Source organism: Phascolarctos cinereus, unplaced genomic scaffold (assembly GCF_003287225.1).
Source record: "Phascolarctos cinereus isolate Bilbo 61053 unplaced genomic scaffold, phaCin_HiC Scaffold_2;HRSCAF=192, whole genome shotgun sequence".
In the NCBI taxonomy this organism is placed as follows: Eukaryota; Metazoa; Chordata; class Mammalia; order Diprotodontia; family Phascolarctidae; genus Phascolarctos; species Phascolarctos cinereus.
This window is the reverse complement of record NW_027555625.1, coordinates 297234883-297259592: the sequence shown is the minus strand read 5'-3', so window position 1 is coordinate 297259592 and position 24710 is coordinate 297234883. Positions and strand designations below refer to the sequence as shown.

The window sequence follows — 24710 nt, the reverse complement described above, 5'->3', positions numbered from 1 at the left end:
TGGAGATCGTCTTGTCTAGAGCTTTCATAGTGTGAAAGGAGAGGTAGTAATAGCAGACAAGGCTGAAAAGGCATGCGGTAGTCATACTGTGAATTGCTTTCAATACCAAAGGTGAGGATTTGAGACTGTGCCATAGCAGAAAGGAGTCGTTAGTCGTTGAAGTCTTGTTTCCATAAAACATAGTGTTATTTCCATAAGTCTATGAAGAAAGCATCAGACTGCCTTCTTGTTGCCCATGATCTAATACCAACAGCAATAATACTTACTAAAGTGCCTTCAGTGTCTGGGTTTTCAGTGATGGGTACACCATCCCTTAGTAGAGATTGCAATATATCCATGCCTAGATAGACTGCTTTGTGAGTTTGCTATGGATATACGAATTCATTACCTGGGTGATAACTGTCACCAGACCTGTACTTGAAGCACTTGCAGGTTACTGGCACCTCTGACATCTTGTGCTCCTTAGTAACCCAGAGGCACCTTTATGCCACAATGAGGCTTTGGAGAAGGACTTTATTGGAGGAACAATGATAATTATTATAATTATATGATTAATATATATGTGTTATATCACTTCATATATAATTATATATTTTGCTTATGTATTATATATATAATTAAATATCTAACTATATAATAATGCATTAAAAAGATACAGAATGGATATGGAATCATAGGATCATAGATTTTGAGCCAGAAGGGATTTTTAAAGATTATCTTCTAAATCTTCCACATTACAGATGAAGAGATAAAGTACCAGAGAGAAGAAGTAATTTGCTTAAAGTACTAAATGGAGAAGCCATAGTTTGATTCTTGGAGTTCTACCTCCAAACCTAACAAGACAACCAGTCTGTGTCAGAGGTAGGACGTGAACCCAAGATATCCTGACTCTGAGGCTGACTTTATGTCCTCATGCCACAGTAACTCTCAAGTAATGATAATACTAATTCACATTTATATAGTGTTTTAAGTGAGTACTCCAAAGATAGAACCTTGGCCCTGCCCCAGGTACACACTGGAATGAATTATGGAGCTCCTCTTGGAGAGCTGGCATTTCCTGTCATGATACTTTGTTACTTTTCATACCTATTCATTTCCAAACTTCAGAAGTAATTTGTCACATTGGAGGAGGTAGTCATTAATAACCATTATTCACAACTGTCTAGAATTCCTACCCGTATGTGTATGAGTCTCCAAATTAAGCATCCAAAAAATTGGCCACATTGGTGGCAAACGGTGCCTCCGTTTTGACAGATTGAAATCCTCCCCACCCCCTTTACTTGCCTTTTTCATGTTTGAGTCACTCCATGTCTGTCTTTAATCAGTAAAAGAGTGGCTATCGTGTGGTTCAGTTGAGGCTCTATGGAATTCATTATTATTATTATTATTACCAAAACTTGCGATATAAATTGTTAATTTTTAACTACTTGGGGGGAAAAAATTCTCCCCAACTATTTCATCTTAATGCATTTGGAAAAAAAAATGTTTTCTGTTCAAGCACTTGAAAAGGAATAGTTTAGAAATTCTGACTTCCAGATCCCACTGGGTATGGACTCTGGGCTCTTGTTATAAATGAAGCTGGAATCACATCTTGTCATTTTAATGTTTTGGTGAAAGGCTGGAGGTGGGGGGAGTGAAGAACCCCCAAACCTTCTGATGCTGGTAAAGAAAAATAATTGGCTTTAGTATATGCTAATGTAAGTTATTCTTTTTTTACATTAAAATTCCACAAAAGTAGTAATAATTACTGTTAATATCTTTCAGTGGAAACTTACAGTAAACGAGTAGTGGTTGAAACAGTATTTAACAGGAGAGCTGCTGGCATGCTAGAATGCAAATAAGTGTTATTAGCCTAATGATTTTGCCGTCGCCATGGTTGTGCAGCAACAGTGTTGTGAATATGTCATCCAGCACCCGTGAATTTGGAAAGTGTGTCAAAACACAACTTCAATTAGTTTGCTCTAATTATGGCTCTGGAGAGTTTGTAACTACATCACTCCTCATTAAAAGAGATTTTCTTCTATGGATTAATGTAATATACAAAAGGAAAGTTTCAAAGTTTTCTACACGATTAGCTCCTGCAAGGCAAGAGGTTGGTGCAGGGTTGGGGCACAAGATTCTTCTAATTGCTGGATCCTTCAGCTGCAGGTCACAGTGAAGCAGTATACTTAGCACTGGGCAGAGGAGAGAGAAGAGTGCTGATGGCTGCCTGGGAGGGAAAGGAAGCCAAGTGCAAAGAAAGCAGTCAGCTTTCTTACAAAAACAGACTCTAACAAATAGGAGTTTGAAGCTTTTCATAAAAGAGTAATTGAACCTCTCTGGCTCTACTTTGCGCTCCTAAGAGTGCTAACCAGGAATTAAAGAGAATTATGGGTAGGTAGCATCTCAATGAATTTTTTAGGAAGCAGAGAGATTTCACCTGAACCTGCTGTCCCCTGTCTAAGTAGTTTGAGGTAAGTTTGCGGTACTGTTGAAGGGCAAGAAATAAGTTTATTATTTAGGTCACAGTGAAAACACAGTTTTCATGAACTTTCAAGAGAATTCTTTTTTTATGGAAAAGGGTAAAAAGAATAAAGAAATATAAGTGGCTCTGGGGACTTACATACATCTTTGAGACTAATGCCTGCTCTGTAAAGGCTCTCTGTTCTGCTTTCTTCTTATTAGTTCTTTTTTCTGTAATATGGGAGTTGCAGGTGTTGGTATCCTGGGGGTGGTATGCCAAGCATGCATTTTCCCAGGTTTTCTTTGGCAGAATAGTAAGCCAAGAAAGTAAGAAGTTCCCTTTAGTCCTTCATATCATGAGTCTCTGAAACAAAGGTTCTTATGATCATTGATTTAGATCCAGAGGAGACCTTAGAGACCATATTATCCAACTCCCTCATTTTACTGATAAGGAAACTGAGGTTCAGAAAAAATTAAGTGACTACCCAACATCATGTGAATGGCAGAGGCAGGATTTGAACCCAGGTACTCTGACTAAAAAAGCAATATTCTTTTGCTCTGCCTTTCAAAAAGATGATTTATTATTTCTCTACTTTTAAATCTTCCTGTCTGGAAGATGCCTACCCCAGGCAATCTTTCCCAGACATAAGTTAAACTCAGTAATGAAGAGTCAGATACATCATTACTGCTCACCTCCTTATTGGATGTATTCCTCTCCTGGCTCTGGCCACAGGTCTGCAGGTCCACAGGAGACAATTCAGAGGAACACTGTGATTACATACAAGCTTCTGATTACTCACTCAGCAGTATGAAGCCAGGGCCACACATACAACATCCACTTACCTGCCACACGCTATTGCTGACATCTCTTGTTGAGTCTGCATTTTGAAAGAGTCCAAAATATTTGTTTTCCCACCATCCGTCAAACTACATTGCCCTTTACCCTGTCACAAAAGCAGACCACCCTTTCTTCTGTAACATAGACCTTAGAGCCAGGGGTATATTGGTGGTAGTGGTGGTAGTAGTAGTAGTAGTAGTAGTAGTAGTAGTAGTAGTAGTAGTAACAACAATAACTATCACTTATATAGTGCTTCAAGGTTTGCAAAGCACTTAATGCATATTACCTAATTTTATCCTGACAACAGTCCTTGGAGGTAGGTGTTATTATTATTCCGATTTTATAGTAGAGGAAACTGAAGCACACAGTGAATAAGTGTCTGGGGCTAGATTTGAACCCAGGTCTTCTTGGCTCCAAGTCCAGCTCTCTACTCACCACACCACCCAGCTGCCTCTACTAGGTCACATTTATATGCCATTTGGTCTTATGACGTTTTGCTTAGGCCAGTCTTGTGAGATAAGTAGTAGAAGTATTAATCCCATTTTTCAGATAAGCCAGCTGTGGCTAAGGCAGAAGTGACTTATCCAAGCATTTACGGTGGCTGTTAGGGCCAGGACTTAATCTTGAATCCACTTTTCCAATTCTAGGACCCTTTCTTCCTCTGGGCTGTATGTCCTAGAAATTACCAGCTACCCTTAACAACATAAATGTTCATTCAAACGTGTTGAACTCTAGCTAACATTTCTCTGCAATTCTGTTCTTTTCTGTGATCTGTGGGTGTGTAGGGGCTATCTTATTCTTTTGGCAACTTATTTTGGGCATGTTTTAAAACTGAAAATTAAATTTCAGAATGGTACTTTTCTCTGATATCCTCCTATAATGTTTTCCTTCTCCCTAAGATCATTTCAAATATTTTTGTGAGTCTTTAAATGTTAACTACAGATATCTAGTTTTTATAAGTTTTGTGTTGAGGCAGTTAAATTCCCTTATGAAAAATTTTCCTCTGAATTCCCCAAGAATCTCATCGTTGGAAGGGACCTCAGCATTCATAGGGTCCTAAAATCTCAGAGCTAGAAAAACTCTCAAAGGCCATTTACTTCAACCTGTACCCAAATCAAGAATGGTCTCTATAATTAGCTATCCAGCCACCAGGAGAAGTTCCCCAAATATTGGGAATTCACCATCTCTCAAGGTAACCCACTCCATTCTTTTCGACCTCTCTCACTGCTGGGAATTCTTTTTTTTTATGAACCAGAATTGGATCCTCTGTAACTTCCTGACACTGCTTTGGCCTGCAGGGCCAACCAGGACACCTTTAACCCCTCTTCTCCATGGTCGTTTGCTGTTCAGGTTTGCGAATCTAGTGAGGGTGCCTCTCCTCTGTTTTCTCTCCTCCAGAGTAAATATTCCAAGTTCCTTCAACCCATCTTCTTATTGTGTGGTGTTTAGTCCCCTTATCATTCTGGTTGCATTCTTCTGGTTATACTCCAGCTCACCAGTGACTGCCACCTATATATTGTGGTATCCAGAACTGATCACAGTACTCCAGATGGGGTTTGGCCAGGGTTTGGGGAAAGTGTAATGCATTGTTTTCTCCTAATTAAACCTTGGACTTCCCTGAAGTCATGGGAACTGCTCTGTTAGCTATTGTCTGCAAAACTCTTTAGAAGATGAGAAAGAGGGATGTGATTGTTGTAACAGTGCAGAAAAATCACCCCCAGTTCCCTGAGACCTGTAAAACAAACCTGATTGTCTCCCTGTGGAAGTGGGATGCTATTGGGTGCCCACATGTAGCAGCTGGTGAGGGGTTAAAGTTGCAATTGTTGAAGTCTTCTAGGCTTTTTCCCAGTTCTATGATAATTTGATGAAGAACTTCACCCTAATTAAATATTCAAATTAGGAATAAGTGTCAATATGGCTTCCCATTGCCTGGAATGATGATTAATTGTATTCAAAACTCTAGTGGCCGCTGTAATCTAAACCAAACCGTTGTTCTTGATTATTTCTCTAACATACTTGCCATGTTTTTGTTTTAAAATTTAAACTAGTAATTGATTTGCCATATGCTGCAGAGCTGCGCCTTCTTTAAAGCTCTGTTTTAGGAACTCAGGGAGTTTGTAATTGTGATTTTCTTATTCTTCCTATGGCAGCCTATTTTTTTTTCCTTATAAAATACAAAATGATTTGTGTATTGTTTTTTTTTTTTCTGTAACCCATGAGGAAAACTCATTACACTGTCAGGTTGGTAGGCATAAGTTATATTGATCATGGTGAACAGTTGGTTAGAATGGAAAATGAACGGGGATGTATTTCTTCTTCCTCTTTTGGCTTTCTGTCTCCTTAGTAAAGCCTTCACATCTCATCTCCTCCAGGAAGACTTTCATGAACATTCCTTCCTGAAATAATTGTAGAATCAATTAATTTTAGAACTGGAAAGAAAATGTGAACATGAAGTATGGAATTAGAATTGTGTCTGACTCTTTGTGACCCCTTTTGGGTTTTCTTGGCAAAGATACTAGCGTGGTTTGCCATTTCCTTGTCGAACTCATTTGACAGATGAGGAAACTGAGGAAATTGGGGTTAAGTGACTTGTCCAGGGTCACAAAGCTAGTAAGTGTCTAAGGCCAGATTTGAACTTGGGAAGACAGGTCTTCCTGGTTCTAGGCCCAGTACTCTATTACTGTGCCACTTAGCTGCCCTGTATATTGAAATACCGTTATCAAAATGTTTTTGAAAAAAAAAAGAAGTGCATAGAACCCAGGTAAAAAACTACTGATCAAGATCAGTTCATTCACATATGTACACTTGAGGCTTACTGAAACCCAGAGAGATGAAATGCCTTGCCCATGGCAAAGCCATAGGAAAGCCATAGCTTAGACCCCTTCCAATATAAGTTCAGGGCTGTTCTCATTGCGCATACTGCCTTTCCATCTCACCTTTCCCTTAAACTCCCATAGCACCTATCATTTGTAAAATTATTTTGGCATTTCACACATCTATGTAACATTCCTTTGATTAGTGTCTTAAAGTTATATAAATAATCTCTTATTTACCTTCTCATGAGTTAATGTCTTATCCCCCCAACTAGACTGTAAATTCTGTAGGAGCAGGAATGGAGACAACCTTTGATGCATAATAGGACATCAGGTTTTTTTAAGTGTTTGGAATTAAGTTCTCCGTTCTCTGCATGGAGGTTTTTCCATAATCTTGAATGTTATTGTAGAGGAAATAGATCCATTTTAATTCTCTAAAAAAATTTCTTATCTGTTTTTTCCCTCTTCAAATTTCCCAAACATGATTGTATGTCTGCTCCGCTGGTCATGGAGATTCAGATATGAAAAACAAATCATTCTTGTACTCTAATGAGGGGACAGGACACATACCTAAATAACTATGATATAGGCATGACACTGTATGGGGTCGTGACCTACAGTTTAAGAGGCACTGAAGGGGTTGCAAAAGTTTAAGAAGACCTGATATGAGGCACAGTGTGATAAATGCCCAGGAGAAGCCTAGATGAACACATATAAAAAATCAGAGGCAAGAGAGATTATTTCCAGCTTAGAGAGAGGTGGAGGAAGGGGGAGAATTGTCAGAGGCTTTATGGAGCACATGGCACTTGAGTTGACCTCAAAGGAAGAAAAGATTTCAGCAGGTGAAGATCAGAAGGTGTTGTGTTCCAGACCTAGGAGATAGCCTGTATGAACTTGTGGAAATGGAGGAAGGCAGGGCGAAGGTGGTCCAGTTTAACTGGATCACTGACTACATGAACAGGGGTCTTGTCAAATAAGGTTAGAAATAGAGGCAAGAGCCATATTGTGAAAGGTCTCTTTATTTAAATAAATCTCAGTAACAGGAGCTTCTGAGAACTTTTCACGTGGTAAGTTTGCCCCAAAATAAAATAAATAATAATGATTATAATGATAAATTTCAGGGCTCATTTTTTTTTTTTTAGTATTGAATAACACAAATGGCATGCTGTTCAGAATCACTTTGCCAAAAGTCACAATACTGGGCTTTCATAAATCTGAAGCATAACCCTGATGCATGTGAATTTTCCAAATGCCTGTGATCTGGATAAGGTACCCTTCTCTGTGAATTATTAGGGATGAGCATTGTTCAGGCCATTTCACTTGAGAATGACTCATTTTAATTACCTTCCAGGATGTTTCAGCAATGGAGCATATGGCTCTGAAGAAATCTACTTTCCCTAAACTGGCTTGGAGACAAGGCAATGGTCAGGGACCTTTTTCTGACACTGTTGACCAACCTGAGGGAACGGGTGCTTATTAAAATGCCAGCAGGTGCAGTGAAGGTCCATTCCCTGTGACTCCCTCACCCAGCTCCTGCCAAGTCCTTTATAAGAATCTTTTTCTTCATCAAATAGCATTCATTAAGCATGTCCATGCACCTGGCACTGGAGTTTTGTCATGGACAACTTCCCCCAGTGGAATTTTTACCAATAGTGAGGCTGAATTTCATTTAGTTATTTGCTAGGGTTTCTAATCTCCCTTGATTCCTTTTGTGATTTTTAGTGGAACTTGATAATATAGCCCCTCTGAATTGCATTGGCCTAGAGTTCATTTCTGCCAGAAGCTTAGCACCATAGAAGCTAAGCACTGAAGCCTTCACCATCAGCATTCTAGAAGCACTGACTTCAAGGGTCCTGTGGCTTCTGACTTAGGCAGCTCTAAGCAAAAAGGAAAGAGTTCAGAAGGTATGGTCATGGACACAAGCGCTGACAGCTGGTGACACAGGATCATCTTTGGGCGTCCCTTTGATGATTTTTGTGTCTCTGATCTCAGGAAGCTTTCAGCCCAACACATGAGCCTTGCCCAGGAGCACACATACTCCAGGGGAACGCAAACAGTAAAACCACTGAAGAAGCCAGAGTTCCCCAAACTGAGCTGCTCCATCAAAAAGATATCTCATCTGGCTCTCCCTCCTGAAATACACAACTCAACTGCCAGCATGTAATGGACCAACCTAATACCAGCTCAGAGGTTCTAGAGCCCACTGCTTTTATGCATTCTCTTATAAGCAGCCCCAAAGAGGGAAGAAAGGTTGCTGTCCTCAGGATGTTGGCACCAGCTGCTGCCTTCCTGCTGCCATGATTCTAGTAATGCTCAAAGATCATCTAGTCTAACTTGAAGCACGAATCTCCTTGACAACATCTCCTTTCAGCGTCCACTTCAAGAACTCCCTCTGCCTCTGTCAGCAGCCCATTCTCTTGTTGGGCAGCTATGATTGTGAGGAAATTCTCCCCTAAGCTGTCACTTGACCTATTGAGGCCTCAGTTTCTTCACTGTAAAATAAAGAGGTTGGACTAGGATAATCTCTAAGGATCTGTAATCCCATGAACTTCTCTGAGCTCTGGTTTCTTCATGTTTAAAATAGAGATAATATCTGTGCAATCTACCTCACAAGATAGTTGTGACGTTTAAACAGGATAGCATATGTAAAGATCCTTATGAACAAACTCAAAAGAACTATACTTAGTACAGTGGGGTGGTATGAAAATATACCTGTAACCTCAATTTACAAGTTGCCTCTACTGATGCAGATCACAGCCTGTCCGTGCCTATCCATCTTGGGCAGCTCTTTTTTGTGTCTGCCCTTAAGTTTGCCAGAGTAGGTTCATCCAAAGTGCAGAAGAATTCTTCTTTGGAAAATCTGGGTGCTAAAAATGTCAGGCATTTGTTTTTAAAATGGGAATGTAATAGAAGTGAATGTTGAAAACTAAAAATAAATTAATTTAAAAAATAAAATGGTAATCTAAACAATCATCAACAGAAGCAACAAAAAAAATAGCTAGAGTTTATGTCATGCTGAAAGATTTGTAAAGTGCTTTACAAATATCATCCTTATCTTCACAACAACTCTTTTGAAATAGGTGTTATTATTATCCTCATTTTGCAGATGAGGAAACTGAGGCAGATGGGTTAAGCAGCTTTACAGGTAGTGAGTATCTGAATCTGAATTTGAATTCAGATCTTCCTGACTTAAGGTATATAGCACTCTACTGTGAAACAAATATGCAGAATCTTACCCCAGACCCTCAGTCTTTTAACAAGGAAGACCTAAATGAGTTAGACATCAAACAAGAAAAAAAAATACACTTTTATTCAGTGTCCTCTTCCCAGCCTGCCCAAGTTTCTACCACTTTTACTTCTATTCTTTTTCCTTCTTTCATTTCTTAAAAAAAGATTTGCTTTGCCTCACTTTGTATAGACCTTTCCCTGTTTGCTGGTATGTTTCATATTTGTTATATTTATGGCACTGATATTCTATTATATTAATTTGCTGTAATTCAAATTCAACTCTTCTCCAAATATTTAAGCTGTAAGTTTTGATATTACAAATAGGAAAGCTTTGAGTATGCTTACACAGATAGATTCTTTTCCCCTTACCTTTTAATGATATTTTGTGAATAGAATTCTAGCAGTGGAGTTACTGGGTGGAAAAGAATGATCAGTTTTTTACCCATTTCATAGTATTATATTACTCTCCAACACATTCGCACCAGTCTATCTTATAATTACACCAACAGTATATTAGAGTGCCTATTTCCCATAAATATGCTGACATTGAATTTGATTGCCCTTCCCTTTTTTCGTTTTAGTGGGTTCTTTGGAAGAGCTGGAGAGTGTTTTTTGAATGCAGCTTTGTTTTGCAGTTCTCCAGTTTTAGGGAACATAGAGATGAATCCATGATCTTTTCATGTGATTATTAGCAGTTTGTACTTCCTCCTTCATGAATTGCCTTATGTCTTTTTTGATCATTGGTCCGTTAATGATGGCATGTTATTAGTCTTATGTTTAAACATTAATTTCTTGTAAATTATATATGCCAGCCCTTTATCTAATACATTTATTGCAAATATTTTCCCCAGTCTGGTTTTTTTCTTTTAATTTTGGAAATGTTACTTTCTCTTGTACAAAAATTCTTTTACCTTTGTATAATTAAACACATTGGTTATCTCTACAAAGATTTCTGCTTTTTTATTGTTTTTAAATGTTCCTCTACTCTTGAGAACAAATATATTATTCCTTATTCTTTCATTGATTTTAAGTATTTTGTTTATATGAGAAGAGGTAGAGGATGAGGAGAGACCTTTTTTAGCTGAGGGTCCAAGAGTTTAGGTGACTTGTTTAGAGTAACAGAGCTATGAACTACAACTCTAGTTTCACAGTTCCCAAACCAGTGCTACTGGAATCTTTTTTCTTAATAACCAATCTCATTATTCTGTGAGGACTAAAAGTGAATCATCTAACTGCCAGTTTTTTTTTAAAAAAGAACAATCCTACATTTTCCCAGCACTTTATCTTCTCTCTGTTTTAAAATTTTCTTCTCTATTTAATGAATACCCCTCCCCAAAACAATTTTACTTCCACATACGAAATAGAACAGAAAGTGGAATAAAAGGAAGTTCAGAAGGAAATGTAGACTTCTTAAGTTCTTTGTACTTTTTGCAGATTGATTTTTTTTCAGTCTGACTTTCATTCCTAATTATCTAGGCTGCATATCATCTCATCTGAACTAAAGTTCATTTCAAATGCCTACTATACAAGGTCCTGGGGAACATATAAAATTGAGATAGGTTTCAGTACCTGTCTTCATAGAATTTACAGTCAAGTTTGGTTTATTGCCTCAAGTTAAACCATAAAATAGACAAAAAACAATAATACATACCAAGTGTATTAGAGTTGCAAAAAAAGGCTATGTGAGGTCTGAGGGGTAAAATCTCGATTTATTGTTGACTTCCTGGAAGAAGTGCTATTTGAGGATGGGTGTTCAACAGGTGGGGGCAGAGAGAAGCATTCCAAACGTAGGGAACAATGTGAACTGAAGCCAGGAGACTAGAAAGTGGCATTTACATGGAGGGGTAGGATGGGGGAGATACAAAATGATAGAGTTATGTTGTCTAAAGTGCAGGTTTGTCTCTCTGCTTCAGTTTTTTCCCAAGTAAATATCAAAATTAGTTTCTAGGCAGACATTTGGGGAAGGTAGTCTAATGTCCAATTGAAAGACAGGGGAAACCAGTTTAATAGCTTTGTAAGATATTGGAGATGGAAGGGACTTAAGAAGATAGAATGTTAAAACAGAAAGGAGCCTTAGAAATCATCTGGTCTAACCATCCTCCACTCTCATTTTACAGAGGGTGAAACTGTGACCCAGAAAGGGGAAGTATGTTGTCCGAGGTCATAAAATTACTGAATATCAAAGCCAGGTTTCACACTCAGGTCTTTTCAATCTAGCCTGCTCTTTTTCTGCAATACCATGATGCCCTTTTTACACCACTCAACATCCTAGGCATTCTGGAGATGTCATTAATGTTACTTATTTTTCTACCTTTTTCTATCATATATATTTCTCAGATGGTGCCTTGTGGCCAGGAGCACCACTTCTGATACATTGTAACTGTGTGACCAGTGGCAAGTCGTATATCCTCTCAGTGCTCCAAGCAGCTCTCTGAAGGTATAAGCTGTAATTTAATTTCTGGTCTGCATCTGTGGAGGAGGTTTTCATGTGAAGAGCTCCCCACATTGATGAAAGCACAGGTCAAGGACAACCCCCCCCCCAAATAGATATCCCTACACAATGCATTAGTTCTAACCTTGACTTCCTTTTTCGTGTAAATTTATTTCTCTTCATTTCTACTTCATTTGGTTTTACTTAGTACCCTGCTTGGAGAGAAAGGCAGATTGGTGTATTAGAATCAGCTGTGGTCTTAAGAATCAGAAAACCTGAGTTAGAGCAGTCGCCCAAATTCTTTGTATACACTTGGGACAAATCACTTTTCCTCTCTGAACTTCAGTTGCCTCATCTCTGAATTTGGAATATTAATTCTTGCCCTATTTAACTTCACCAGGCTGTTGCGAGGAATACTCTATAAAGCGACAAGGTTCTACATAAATGTGAATTGTTATCATTATTGTTGTAATTATATTTCTTTTCCATACTAGTAGACTCAGTGCTCTAAAGATAGGGGCCATACCTTATCTCCCCTTTGTATTTCAGCACTAAGCACAGTACTCTCTGCTCCGTGGATCCTTAATACATTTTTGAAATGCTGTATTTTCATAAGAACAATCAGTGATTAAAAATGAATGAAAAGCAGATAACCTGAAAACATTACAATTCTTTTATAATAATAGTTTTGGACCAGGTTTGTTTTTTCGTCCTTCCTTCCTTTCTTTCTTTTTTTAAGTATATCCACAGTTAATCTTCATGTCTTGCCAAAAAGAATTACAGATTGTGCTGTGTGTTTCTAATTTTAAAAGTTTAGTAAATTTGAAACATTTTCTCATTTAATTTGAAATGCGGCCTGAGATGAAAAATGATTTTAAAATGCTTCCTTATTAACCTTAGCTGTGTATGTTGAACTTTGTAGCACAATATATTTTTTCTAGTGTTCTCAAAGTCCCATTTAACATGTCTCAGAAGATGGTTTTCAGGAGATTTGTTCAATAAAACTTGCAGTGCCAAGAAAATGGAATGGCCCCAGAGTTCATTTTTTTGTTGTAAATATGCATTAGGAGTAGAAAACATCCTATAACGCTAACCATAAGTAAGTTTCTCTTCTCCCTCGATGTACTTTTCCCATGCCTCTTTGTGACGTGGAAGGTTCTTAAGGAACCAGGCTTCCTGGTTAATGGCTTTTCTCATGGAGTACAAACTCTGATAGGTCCTATCAAATTCTAAAACCTTCAAACAGGGCTGGACCTGGTGATGGACAGTGGGTCTGTCATTTAAGGTCCATCCTCACCGTGTATGGAAAGGTTCATCTCCGAATTAGCCACTGGGTAATGACATTTTTTTTCAGCTACAGCAACTCACAAAGACCATCTGCTAAAGTGTGTATCTGCCATCAGTGGAGAGAGCACCAATACCAACAAAACCAGAGATCCTTGAAATACTGAAATATAAATGTTTCATAGGACTTAAAGCTAAAAGGGACCTTGTTTAGTCCAATTCTCATTTTAAAGAGGCCCACACAGGTGATTTGCCTAAGGTCATATTGCCAGTATGTAATAGAGCTGGGATTTAAATCCTCTCTGTCCAAATTCAGTACCATTTCCCATACCAGTTCTCTAGTGAGTGTCTTTTCCTTCTGGCATTGTCCTTTTACTCCATGGAATGGACAGCAGCTGTAGCTGCCACTGCCTGCCATGGCACAGTAAGTCTTTGCTCTGAAAGTGAAGCATCTTCATTCTATGTGGCAATTGGATCCAGAAGATTAATGATAACATTTAAAAAATTCACACAGACCTGGAATCGGCACTAGAAAATACAGATTTAAATTAACAGGGAAAAGCAGAATCCCATCAAAGGACATAAATCGTGCTGGCAAATATCATCTCCTAATAAAAAGTATTCTATAACTGAAGGGCTTTTGTATGGAGCTGTCTCCGGCTTAGTGGCCGTGTTAATTGAATAAGGTCCCCATGACTGACTTAGGGGACAAGAAATGAAATTTCCCTTTGGCATTCATTTAGTTGGATCAGGTGACAGCTGCATGTATGACGCAAACCTGCCCCTTTGCTAGATGGCAAGAACAAAGTAAAAAAGACAAGGGATTACTTTTGAGAGTAGTGATGGCAATCACATATCGCAGAATTTCACAGCTAGAACAAAGCTCAAAGGTCATCTATCCCAGTACCTCCATGCCCCCCAAACAGTAATCTCTTCAGTGAAATCCCTGACAAATGATCATCTAGTTGTTACTCAGAGACCTTCAGTGACAGGGAACTCACTACTGTTCTAAGTACCACATTTTGCTTTTAGAGAATTGGGACTGTTAGGAAATTTTTCCTAATTCGTTTGGCAAAATTTGTCTCCCAAAATACCCACCCATTGCTCTTAATTCTGCCTTCTGGGACTGAGCAGAACAAATTTAATACATCTTCTCTGTGAGAGTTCTTCATATCCTTGAAGACAGCTGTTATTTGCCCCATAAGTCTTTTCCTCAGGCCAAAAATCCCTTATTCCTTCCACTGATCCTCACTATGGCATAATTTCCAGTCCCTCACCATTCCTGATCGCTTCCTTCTGGAAGCTTGGTAGTATTCTTCCTGGTGTGATGAAGAGACATTCTAAATGAACTTTTGAGATATTTGTGAATGCATTAATGAATGAATTAATAGAAAAAGCACTTACTAAAGACTTGCTATGTGCCAGGTGCTGTGCTGGATGCTGAGGATATAGACACCAAAGGGAGACATTTCCTACTCCCAAGGAGCTATTATTCTGTAGGTAGAAATAATATATACATGTATGTATGCGTACCTGTATATATGTATGTGCATGTACTTATGTATACACATGTATATATTTATGTATGTGCATGTACATGTAGTAATTATGGTTCCTCTCATTGTCCATATATATTTTAGAGATGTATGCGTGTGTAGAGATATGTGGATATCTATATCTATCTATGGTATTGGCGACCAAGGAAGGGAGTTTTGGTTTAGAGAGTCACAGGAATATTGAGGGGAACCGTAAGATGCTGTTGTCACTACCTACTTTGCAGGAGCAAAGATAGTATTGATTTGATTACTGTTCCTAGAGCCAAAGGTAGAAAGTGGTGTGTTTTAGGGGTAGAGGATTGTTTACTCTGAAAGTGATAGTAAATGTGGTAATAAGAAGTCTCATGTTGGCACCATTTACTGGCTACTCGTTCCTCCAGTCCATCATTTTCTCTAATTCTGGACTGTTGTGATGGCCTCTTAAATTGGTGTCTCTGCCTGAAGTTTCTTCCCACTGCAGTCTATCCTCTACACAGGTGATAAAATGTTTTTCCAGAAGCTCAGGTCTAACTATGTCACTCACTCAATAAACTCTAGTAGTTCCCTCTCACCTCCTTTTTCTCCCATTACAGCTTATTTTTCTTTCCCTTTAGTTTCCCTCACCAGCCTCGGCTCATTCAGAACCTTATCATTCCTGATACTATTTTTATAGGACTGTGTACATACATACATTCATCTTCTGTTACCTGGCCTTACTTCTGTCACCTTTGCAACAAAGGGAAGAAAGTGATAGTCCCACATTTAAGGATATAGTTCCTAGAGATGTAGTAGGAGTATACAATTGTTTAGGCCCTCATCTCTTCTCACCTAGACTACTATTAATAGTCTCCCAACGAGTCCTTGCCATCAGTCTGTCCCTTCTCTCATCCCTTCTCAATTAATCTTCCTAATGCACCACCATGATTGTGTGATTTCTTTACTCAAAAACCTTTAGTGGAGCCCAGTGGCCTAATAAAGTAGAAACTGCTTCTGACACCTAAGGTTTTTCTTAATCTGGCTCTAACCTACCTGTCTGTCTTTATCTCACACTGCTTTTTCTGTATTCTTCCTTACAGCTAAATTGTACTACCACCTGTCACTTGGTTCCCCCTGTCTTATAAAAAAATTACACACACACATGCACGCACACACACACACACACACACACACACACACACACACACACACAGAGTCTGATCCTCCCCACTCCAAAATGTAAACACTGAAGCATTGCAGGTATTCTTAGCACTTGTGTTTTATTCCTAGTACACATCCTTGACTTAGAGGGGTCAGGGTATGACAGGGAATGTGGTCAGTGAAAGAGCTAGAGTGCAAGTTAGCCTCTCCAGTCTGTCCATTGTTCTGTCTTCTGCAGTCTCTGTGACCTCCCATCATATTCCCTCCCCTTCCAGTTTACATCTTCTTTTGACCCAACTCAGATTCCATCTCCTCTATAAGGCCTTCCCTGAAACCCTCCACCCTCTCCCAATCATATGAAAGATTTCTGTTTCCTCAGATTTCTCAAACAACAGCACTTTGTTAAACCCTTTGCATTTATTTCTCATACATCATAGTTATTTGTGTAGCTGGGATCATAGTTCCCAATGTGAAAAAGAGATCATTTGGTCCAACGCCCTCATTTTATCAATGAGGATATTGAGACTTAATTAGGTTAAATGAGTTGTCCAGGGTCATACAGATTGCAGAGCTGAGATTTGAATACAAGACTTTTCACTCCAAATTTGTGGTTCTTTCCAGCTCATTTCTCTTTCTTCCTACTAGATCAGAAGCTCCATTATAGCAGGTTCTGTGTTGAATCCCTCTTTTTATCTCTAGTGCCAAGAGTAGTGCCAGAATATATTAGGTGCTTAATAAATATTTACTGAATTAATGAATCAATATATGGCAAAGTTCCATCCCAACAGTATAATAAACTTAGCCCCAAAGATTACTCCAGGAGAGTATTACTAGAGTAGTATTCTTCCAACTGTCTAGAATTATTTATTTTTATATGAATATTTCTAAGACAAGGGCAGTTAGGTGGTACAGTAGATAGAGTTCTAGGCCTGGAGTCAGGGAGACTCATCTTCCTGAGTTCAAATGTGGCCTCAGACACTTACTAGCTGTGTGACCCTGGGCAGGTCACTTCACCCTGTTTATCTTAGTTCCTTAATCTATAAAGTGAGCTGGTAAAGGAAATGGCAGACCACTCCTGTGTCTTTGCCCCAGAACCTCAGATGGGGTCCCAAAGAGTTCGACACAACTGAAATGACCAAATAACAAAAGAGTTAAAAACAGTAGTATCCAGTTTACAATATCTTAAAAATCACATAAGACAGAACTGATGCTTGAGACTGAGAAATACAGGGTATCTAGCCACCCGAAATATCTTGCTGCTATTAAAGCTTAAGACTCTACCGTGTCTTGTTAGACACCTTGAACATATAAGCTTGAGATGGGAAGTGATACCCTGAGGAGATGATGCAAAGAAATCTCTTCAACTCTTCATTTTATTTTAAAAACGAGGTGATCTTATATTTTATTGTAATGTTACTAAGGTTATTGTGAGCTAGTAGAAACCCTGTCTTTTTGTAGATAGATTTGAACAGGTTCAGTTCAATTAAATTCAGTTTAGTAAACATTTTAAGCATCTACTATTTGTAAGGCACTTTGCTAGGCAGTGAAGATACAACAACAAAAGTCTCTTGCCTTTAAGAGGCTTAAATTTCACTGGGGGAATATCACATGAATATGTAGGTACCACCCAAGGAGAGCTGAGGAGGGAGAGGGCACTAACAAATGGAATCAGGGAAGGCTTCTTGGAGGAGGTAGCACCTGAGTTGAGGCTTGAAGATAACTAAGATTTCTGAGAGGTGGAGATGGGTAAGAAATGCTTTTTAGGCATGGGAAATGATTTATGTGAATACACAGGTGTGGGACGTAAAATATTAAATCAGGGAATAGCTAGTAGTCCAGTTTGGCCAAAGCATAATGGGAAACAGTATGAAATGAAGCTGGAAAACTAGGACCATACAATCATTGAATATCATTGACTTTATGAGCTACTGTTAGTCCTTTGTTTTGAATTTTATGTGGGGTAGTACCTTGGATTCTTGAGTGGGAGTTGGGTCTCTTTTTATCACATCAGTGGAGACCTAGACATGAGCTATAATCTGAGGTTCCCAGTAGTTGCTCTGGGGAGATGGGAACAAAATGAGCCAGAGTTATGATTTTGAGGTACAGCCTCAAGATTGAACCCAAGAAAGCTCAGAACTTTGTGCTCTGGGCTACAGATTACATATCCCATAGACAGTGGGTAGCCTACTGATTTTTTTAAACTGGTGACAAGGTCAGATATGTGCCTAACTCAAACATTCTGATGGATTGGTGGTGTCATTGATTTGTACATTAATATTGCAGAGCATAGCTCATCCATGCCGCCAATCCTAAATGACTTTTGTCCATGGCTTCTTCTAAGTTCACGGTTGGGAGTCTCTGTAATCTATTAGGGGATTTCCTTTTTTTCTTTCTGACATTTCCAGGATTCCACAGGAGCACTTGTGTTATTTCAGACTTCCATCATCCTTTTTTTTCTCATTTTTCTGATGACATCCTTCACTCCATTTCTTATCCAAACTACCCTATTTGTAACATGTTTGTTCCTTGTTCACACCCACCGTGCTCTTTTCCATTGCCATTTATGTAGTGCTCAGTGTTAATACTTTGGACTGTCCCATGACAAGCAGCTCCACAACTCCAACTGAGTAGAACATTCATTTTAAAAGTATAAGCCTTTCTTTCTCGAAGGAGTTTGGGGTCATTAAGGGAATATTGCAATTCCTACAGGCAATTCATCCCACTTTCATCCTTCAGTTTAATTCTGGGTCTGACTCATTAGTCTTTTTTCTCTTTGTTCCAGACATATGTATTGATGGATAAACTAAATGGTTTGTCTCTCTACATGTCATAATTTAGGCAATAAACATTTTTCATTGACTTGATTTTTCCTGCATGAATGATTAGGCTAAACTCTTTTTGAGTGGTCATGGGTCTCTTATAGAATGTTCTGTTATGATCTGGGGCTTGATGGAGCCAGCACAATGTCACTGCATAGAGGAACATCTAGAAGATCCTACCTACCAGAGGGGATTCCTCCTCATCTGCTGTGCAGCACTGGCTCTCTACCGTGTCAGTGGCAAACAACTCTGGTGAACATATGTCTCCATCTTATATGTTTGACTCGGTATTTATGAGCACAGTTTTAATATTCCTTAAAAAATGTAACAGAGAGAATCTGTTCAACCTATACCTTAGTAAAATTACTTTGGTAGCTATAGGGAAGATGAATCAGAGAAGGGAGAGACTAGAGGTAGGGAGTCCAATTGGGAAACTACTGTAGTATTCCATTCAAGAAAGTGTTGAGGGACTGAAGTAGGGCAGCCAGAGATGCAGTGCTAGAAGAGAGAATGGGATGGATGAGTGAGATTTTGTGGATGTAGACTTGACCAGACTTGGCAAGTGATTGGATGTAAGGGGTGAATGAAGGAAGAGTGAAGGGTAACTCTGAAGTTACAAAACCAAGTGACTAAGAGCGAGACGGTGGGTATGCTGTTTTGAATGTGTTGAGTTTAGGATGTCTGGGCATATCCAGAAGGAGATATCCTGCAAGTGATTGTTAGTCAAAGGTGGGCGCTCAGGAGAGAGACTGTGGCTGGATATGTAGCATTAGGAATCACCTATGTAGAAATTGTGGGAATGACTGACATTGCCAGGAGAGTGCTTAAGATAGGGACTTTCAAAGTGCCATTTTGCTTTTTTGTTTTAAATGTAATTCAGTTCGCCAAATGTTTATTATATGTTGGCCTCGTACAAGATACTGTGATCAGAACTAGGGATATCAAAGATGAAATAATAATTACTGGCACTTTAAAAATTGCCTTATTTTATCTTCACTACATTATTATAGGTATTGTCATCTCCATTTTATTGGTGAAAAATCTGAAACTCAGACAGGTTAAGCTACTTGCCCATGTTCATACATCTTACTAGTGCTTGAGGCAAAGTTTAAATACAGGTCTCTCCTGACTCCAAGGGCAGCTCTTTCTTCATTATTCCACAGTTCCTGTCTGTGAGGAGCTGTTTAATAAAGAAGATGTACACACACACACACACACACACACACACACACACACACCACACACACACACATAGACTGATACTGTGATACAAGGGAGAATGTGTTAGAGTGAGATCTAGATAAACAGGAAATTTGAGGTGAGAGGGATAACTTTTAGATGGAATGATAAGCTGGGCCTTGAAGAAAGGAGAAGATTTTAACAGGCAGGGATGGGGAAGCTGTTCCAGTCATGGGTTGTACGGCATAGTCAAAGTCACAGACATGGGAGAAGGCAAGGCAGGAATGGAATGTTAAGTGTGAAGGGCAGTACTTTGACATCAGACTGGAAAAGTTAGTTGATGCCAGGTAGTAGACAGAATAGAGAGCTCATCCTCTATTATGGAGGCACTGGGGATCCATCGAAAGTGTTTGAGTAGACAAATGTTATGTTTGGAGTTAGGACATTTACTGGAGCAATAGTGTGAATGATAAATCAGAGAGGGAATAGACTGGAGGCAAACAGACCAATTGGGAGGCTGTTAAAATAGCTCCTAGGTGCAAATTAATTAATTAGTTTATGTGTGTTATCGCATTTGTTCTTCACAGTAATCCTGTAAAGTAAGTACTATTATTAGCTCCCATTTTACAGATGAGGAAATTGAGGTGGAGAGAGGTTAAGTGACTTGCCAACCCTATGTGTCTGAAGTAGGATTCATTCAAACTCAAGTCTTCTAGACTCCACTTCATTACCTAACTGTCTCTTGTTACAGTGGTCAAAAAGCAAGAGATGAGGAGAACTTGCTGTGATGGTGGCCATAAAAGTAGAAGGAAAGAGACAAGTGTGAGGAATAGTAGAAGTAAACTTGACAGGACTTGACAAATGGTGAGATGTGTTGGGAAGAGGGATGAGTCATTTGTGACTCCAAAGTTTTGTGCTTGGTAACTGAAAGCATAGTGGTACCCCTCATAGAAACAGACAGGTAAGGGGAAGAGAAGCTTTTGAGACAAACTGCATGAGTTAAATTCCCTCAAAACAGAAGGCAGCCTATATTGGAATCCTTTGCTGGGTCTTCAAGATGAGAAATTCCTTCTGTTAAGTAATCTCAATTTTCATCCCACAGGTGTGATGTTTAGACCAACTTTTTAAAGAAATAAATTTCTCAGGTACATATTCAGTACATTTCTTACCAATCTGTAATGTCTCCTTGAATCTTAGTTCAAAATTAAAAGCCTTGCCATTAGTCAAGTTTGGGATGGGCATACTCCTCTGCTTCTCTCTCAGGCTTGACTTTTTTAGCTACAGATTGTCTTTCCTTCTGTCTAGACTATTCTCTTCAGAGGGAAGGCTTTGTCAGCTTCCATCTTCTCAATATCCTGTCTTTCCTCTTCTACAAATGGCAAAAGAGAAAGAAAAGAATAAGACACATTGGCCATCTTGCTAGTAACCCCACTGTGTGCTGGCTTTCCCCTCAGTCACAAGGAGGTATTTTTCTGCTTTACTCTTTTCCTCCCAAAGGTGTCTCTCTCCCTGCATCCTCTCTCCAACTAACTACTTAACTTAGGATCATAAGCTCATAGATTTATGAGCTGTGAAGATCCTGGGAGATCACCTAGTTCAATGCCTTCATTTTACAGCTAAGGAAAATATTTTTTTAAACTAGTGTTCTATTTTAAACTAGTGTTCAGTTTCACACAGATTCAATAAATATTGATTGATTTTCTTTTGTGGGTTAGGCACTGTGCTGGGCATGGTAACTTGGTTTGCATAATTTGTTTACTGTCCTAATAGTCTTTTACATCATCAGCATCTTCAGTTTACACACTGCCTGAGGTCTTCCAAAAATTGTTTTGTTCGAAGGTCTGTGTCTCCCTCACGCAGAATGCAACCTTTTTGGAGGGTGGCAGTTTTCTGACGTGCTCTCTATGCTTAGAACCTCACTGTAAACATGAGGCAAAGAAAATGCTTTCTTGCCTTGGGCCATTCATTGGGATTCCTAAATTGCTCTCTGTCTCTCTTTATAGTTGTGTGTGTGTTAATAATAATAATAACACACACTTCCATAGCACTTTAATGTTTTCAAAGGGTTTTTCCTCACAATAAGTCTGTGAGGTGGGGAGTATCATCCTCACTTGACAGGTGAGGATACCATGGCTCAGCACAGTGAAATGCCTTGTCTGTGGTTAATAGGTTTCAGGTAAGTGTCAGAACTGTCTCCCAAATCCAGTCTCGGTATTCTTTCCACTATACAACAATGCCTCTCTCTACTGAAGTGGTTCTTAACCTGTTATGTGCCAAGGATCCCTTTGGTAGTCTGGTGAAGCCTATAGATCCCTTCTCAGAATAATGTTTGTTTCTTGTATTCATAATTCAAGTAAATGCTAAATTTCAATTAGATATTAGTGAAAATAAAGATATATTTTTTCCACATCCAAGTTCATGGACCTCCTGAAATCTGTCTATGGATACCTTAGAGGTTCTATAGACTCCAGAATAAGGATCCCTGCTCTGTTGTATCTAGTTGCCTGTGTTTTGGTAAGGTCAGTTGACTAGATGCCCCATCTGTGAGATCCTAAGAAGCAAAACCATCCTTTCTCCTGGGTTTCTTTTCCAAATGGGAAAAAGGTAGAAAAACGACACATGCCAATTTCTTTTTTTCCCTGGGAAGCAGTAAGACTTCTGGGGTTGGTTATTCATGACTGTGGGTGCTGAGCATCCCATGGGATATATTCTATAAACACAAGAATCATAGAATCTTTCTGTTGGAAGAGACTTTTGGTATTTTCTAGTACAACTCCCTTATTTTACAGAGAAAGAAACTGAGGACCAGAGAACTTAAGTAATTTGCCTGAAGTTACTCAATTTGTTACTGGCAAAACTGGGACTGGAGCTCAAGCATCCCATTGTCTACTTCTCTGCTCTCTGCATTACACCCCATTGTCTCCCTCCCATATAGATCATTGCTATGATATGGTACCTTTTTACTATCATTGATTCATTCATTTGACAAACATTTATTAAGCATTATTAAGATCTGTTCAATATGCCATACTGCAAATGGAGGAAATACAGAGATAAATGAAACTTCCCTCAAGGAATTTTCAAGCTAGTTGGGGTTTGGGATAGATATATGTGCAGAGATACAAAGAAGAAAATAAAATGGGATCAGAAATAATTTCCAACTGGATGGACAAATTTAAGACAACAAATATTTATTACAATTCCATGGAGTTTGAGCTCATCTTGGAGGGTGGGCCAGAATCAGTAGGCAAAGAAAGGCATTACAGATGTAGAGAAACAAAGGTGAATAATATTTGGGATGTTGAACTAGCTCCTTATTTTAGTTGGAACATAGAAGGTGTGCCTAGGAACAGTGTGAAATAAGGCTGCAAAAGAAGGCTGAAGCTCTCTCACAAGGCACCTAAGCTAAGGTGTTTGATAGACCCTGAAGTTTCAGTAGTCGTTGATGGATTTTGTGCAGAGGGGCTGGAGAGAGGAGTGGCAAGATAAGGAGTGATTTGACCATAACCTGTACAGAAAAACCAAACTGACAGCACTGTAGAGCATGCGTGAAAAGTGGACTGAGACTAGAGAACAAATGACCAGTTCTTATAGGCTGCCATTTGACACTTGGGTTAAACATTAAAATATAGGAGTGTATGAATCCCATAACCTTTCCTTTTTATCCTTCTGTCTTATCCTCAGGCATATCTCCTTAACGCTTCCTGCTACCTTCAGAGGCAGGAACAGCACGCGAACTGACTATGAGTACCAGCACTCAAATTTGTATGCGATATCAGGTATGTTGAAACTTCAGGAAAGTGCTGTCTCTTATTCTGCATTGTGTTTATCACCTTATTTGTGTCTGTCTCTGTTTCCCTTTCTCTGTTTTTCTCTTTTGGTAATTCTCGACACTAATAGTAATAATAATGATGATGATAAATTTCTCTGGCGCTTTTCTTAATTGATGAAGAAATTGAGGTTCAGGGAAACGAAGGTATTTGCCAAAAGCCACGTTACTAGTAAATGTCAGACCAGGGCTTTGAACTTGGATCTGCTGCTCCTTCACCGTGACCCCCACTCTACTTTCTTATCTTGCCCTTAGAATATTTCCAGATAGACATTATACACTCTAAAAATGTTTATAGAATGATGATGAAAAGCCATATGCTTGTAATCCTTAAATTTCACTGGGAAGTTGTGATTTATTGTTACCATTGTGTTTGGTTAACCAATACCAGGTAGATTTCTCAGGGGGACCCTAATGATGGAGTATGTGTAATTGGTGAACAGGAGCTGTGAGCTGGGAGAAGGAAAAGTCTTCATGTGTTCACTCTTTCGTGATAAGTTTAGGCATTATAACCATCTTTTTTTCTTAAAGTCACGTTCCTTACTTCCATAGACATTCATATGAAGAGCGTGTACTTTTTCACACTAATGGTATGACTTTGGGGTCTCAGTGTCCTTTGTAAAATGAGAGGGAAGATCACTTTCTTCAGGTATCTGAAAAGCTGTTACTTGAAAAAATTAATCAGATGTAGAATTATAAGATTTAGAGACTGCAAAGATTAGTCCAACTCCAAATCCAGTGTGTTGTCCACTGGTCCTCAAGGGCATATGTAGGAGCAATCAGTGGAATATACCAGGGGGCAGAGTTGGATTCAATTTAAGGAGAACTTTCTAACAATTACAGTTTTCTTGAAGGAAAGTGAGCTGCCTCTGCAGGTAGTGTGTCCTCCATCATTGAAGGTCCTCGGCAAAGATTGGGTGACTATTGCCCACAGTTTGCAGAGAGTATTTCTGCCTTAGGAATGGGTTCAATTAAATGGCTTCCATGGCCCCGTCCAGCTCACAGATTCTGGGATTCTCTGTGGGCTGTAGGAACTCTTTAAGAACCTTCCAACTGAGAAAGTGCATCTTGGCTTTGGCAAAAATGTCGTCAGCACCAGTGTTATGGATGTAAAATATCAAGTTGGAAAAATTCATTTAGCCATGGTGTAGAAATGAATTTTATTCCATGCATGG

At 39.0% G+C, this 24710-nt stretch overlaps 1 protein-coding gene across 9 annotated transcripts in view; it reads left to right on the top strand.

Annotated features, from left to right (window-relative positions):
* Nucleotides 1-24710, top strand: part of MVB12B (multivesicular body subunit 12B) — a 290946-nt gene that overhangs the window by 150597 nt on the left and 115639 nt on the right. For all 9 annotated transcript variants that reach the window (XM_020967630.2, XM_078150121.1, XM_078150118.1 and 6 more), the window contains exon 7: nucleotides 23391-23485. In XM_020967630.2, coding sequence (XP_020823289.1) covers nucleotides 23391-23485 — 95 coding nt within the window. The remainder of the gene's footprint in view (nucleotides 1-23390; nucleotides 23486-24710) is intronic.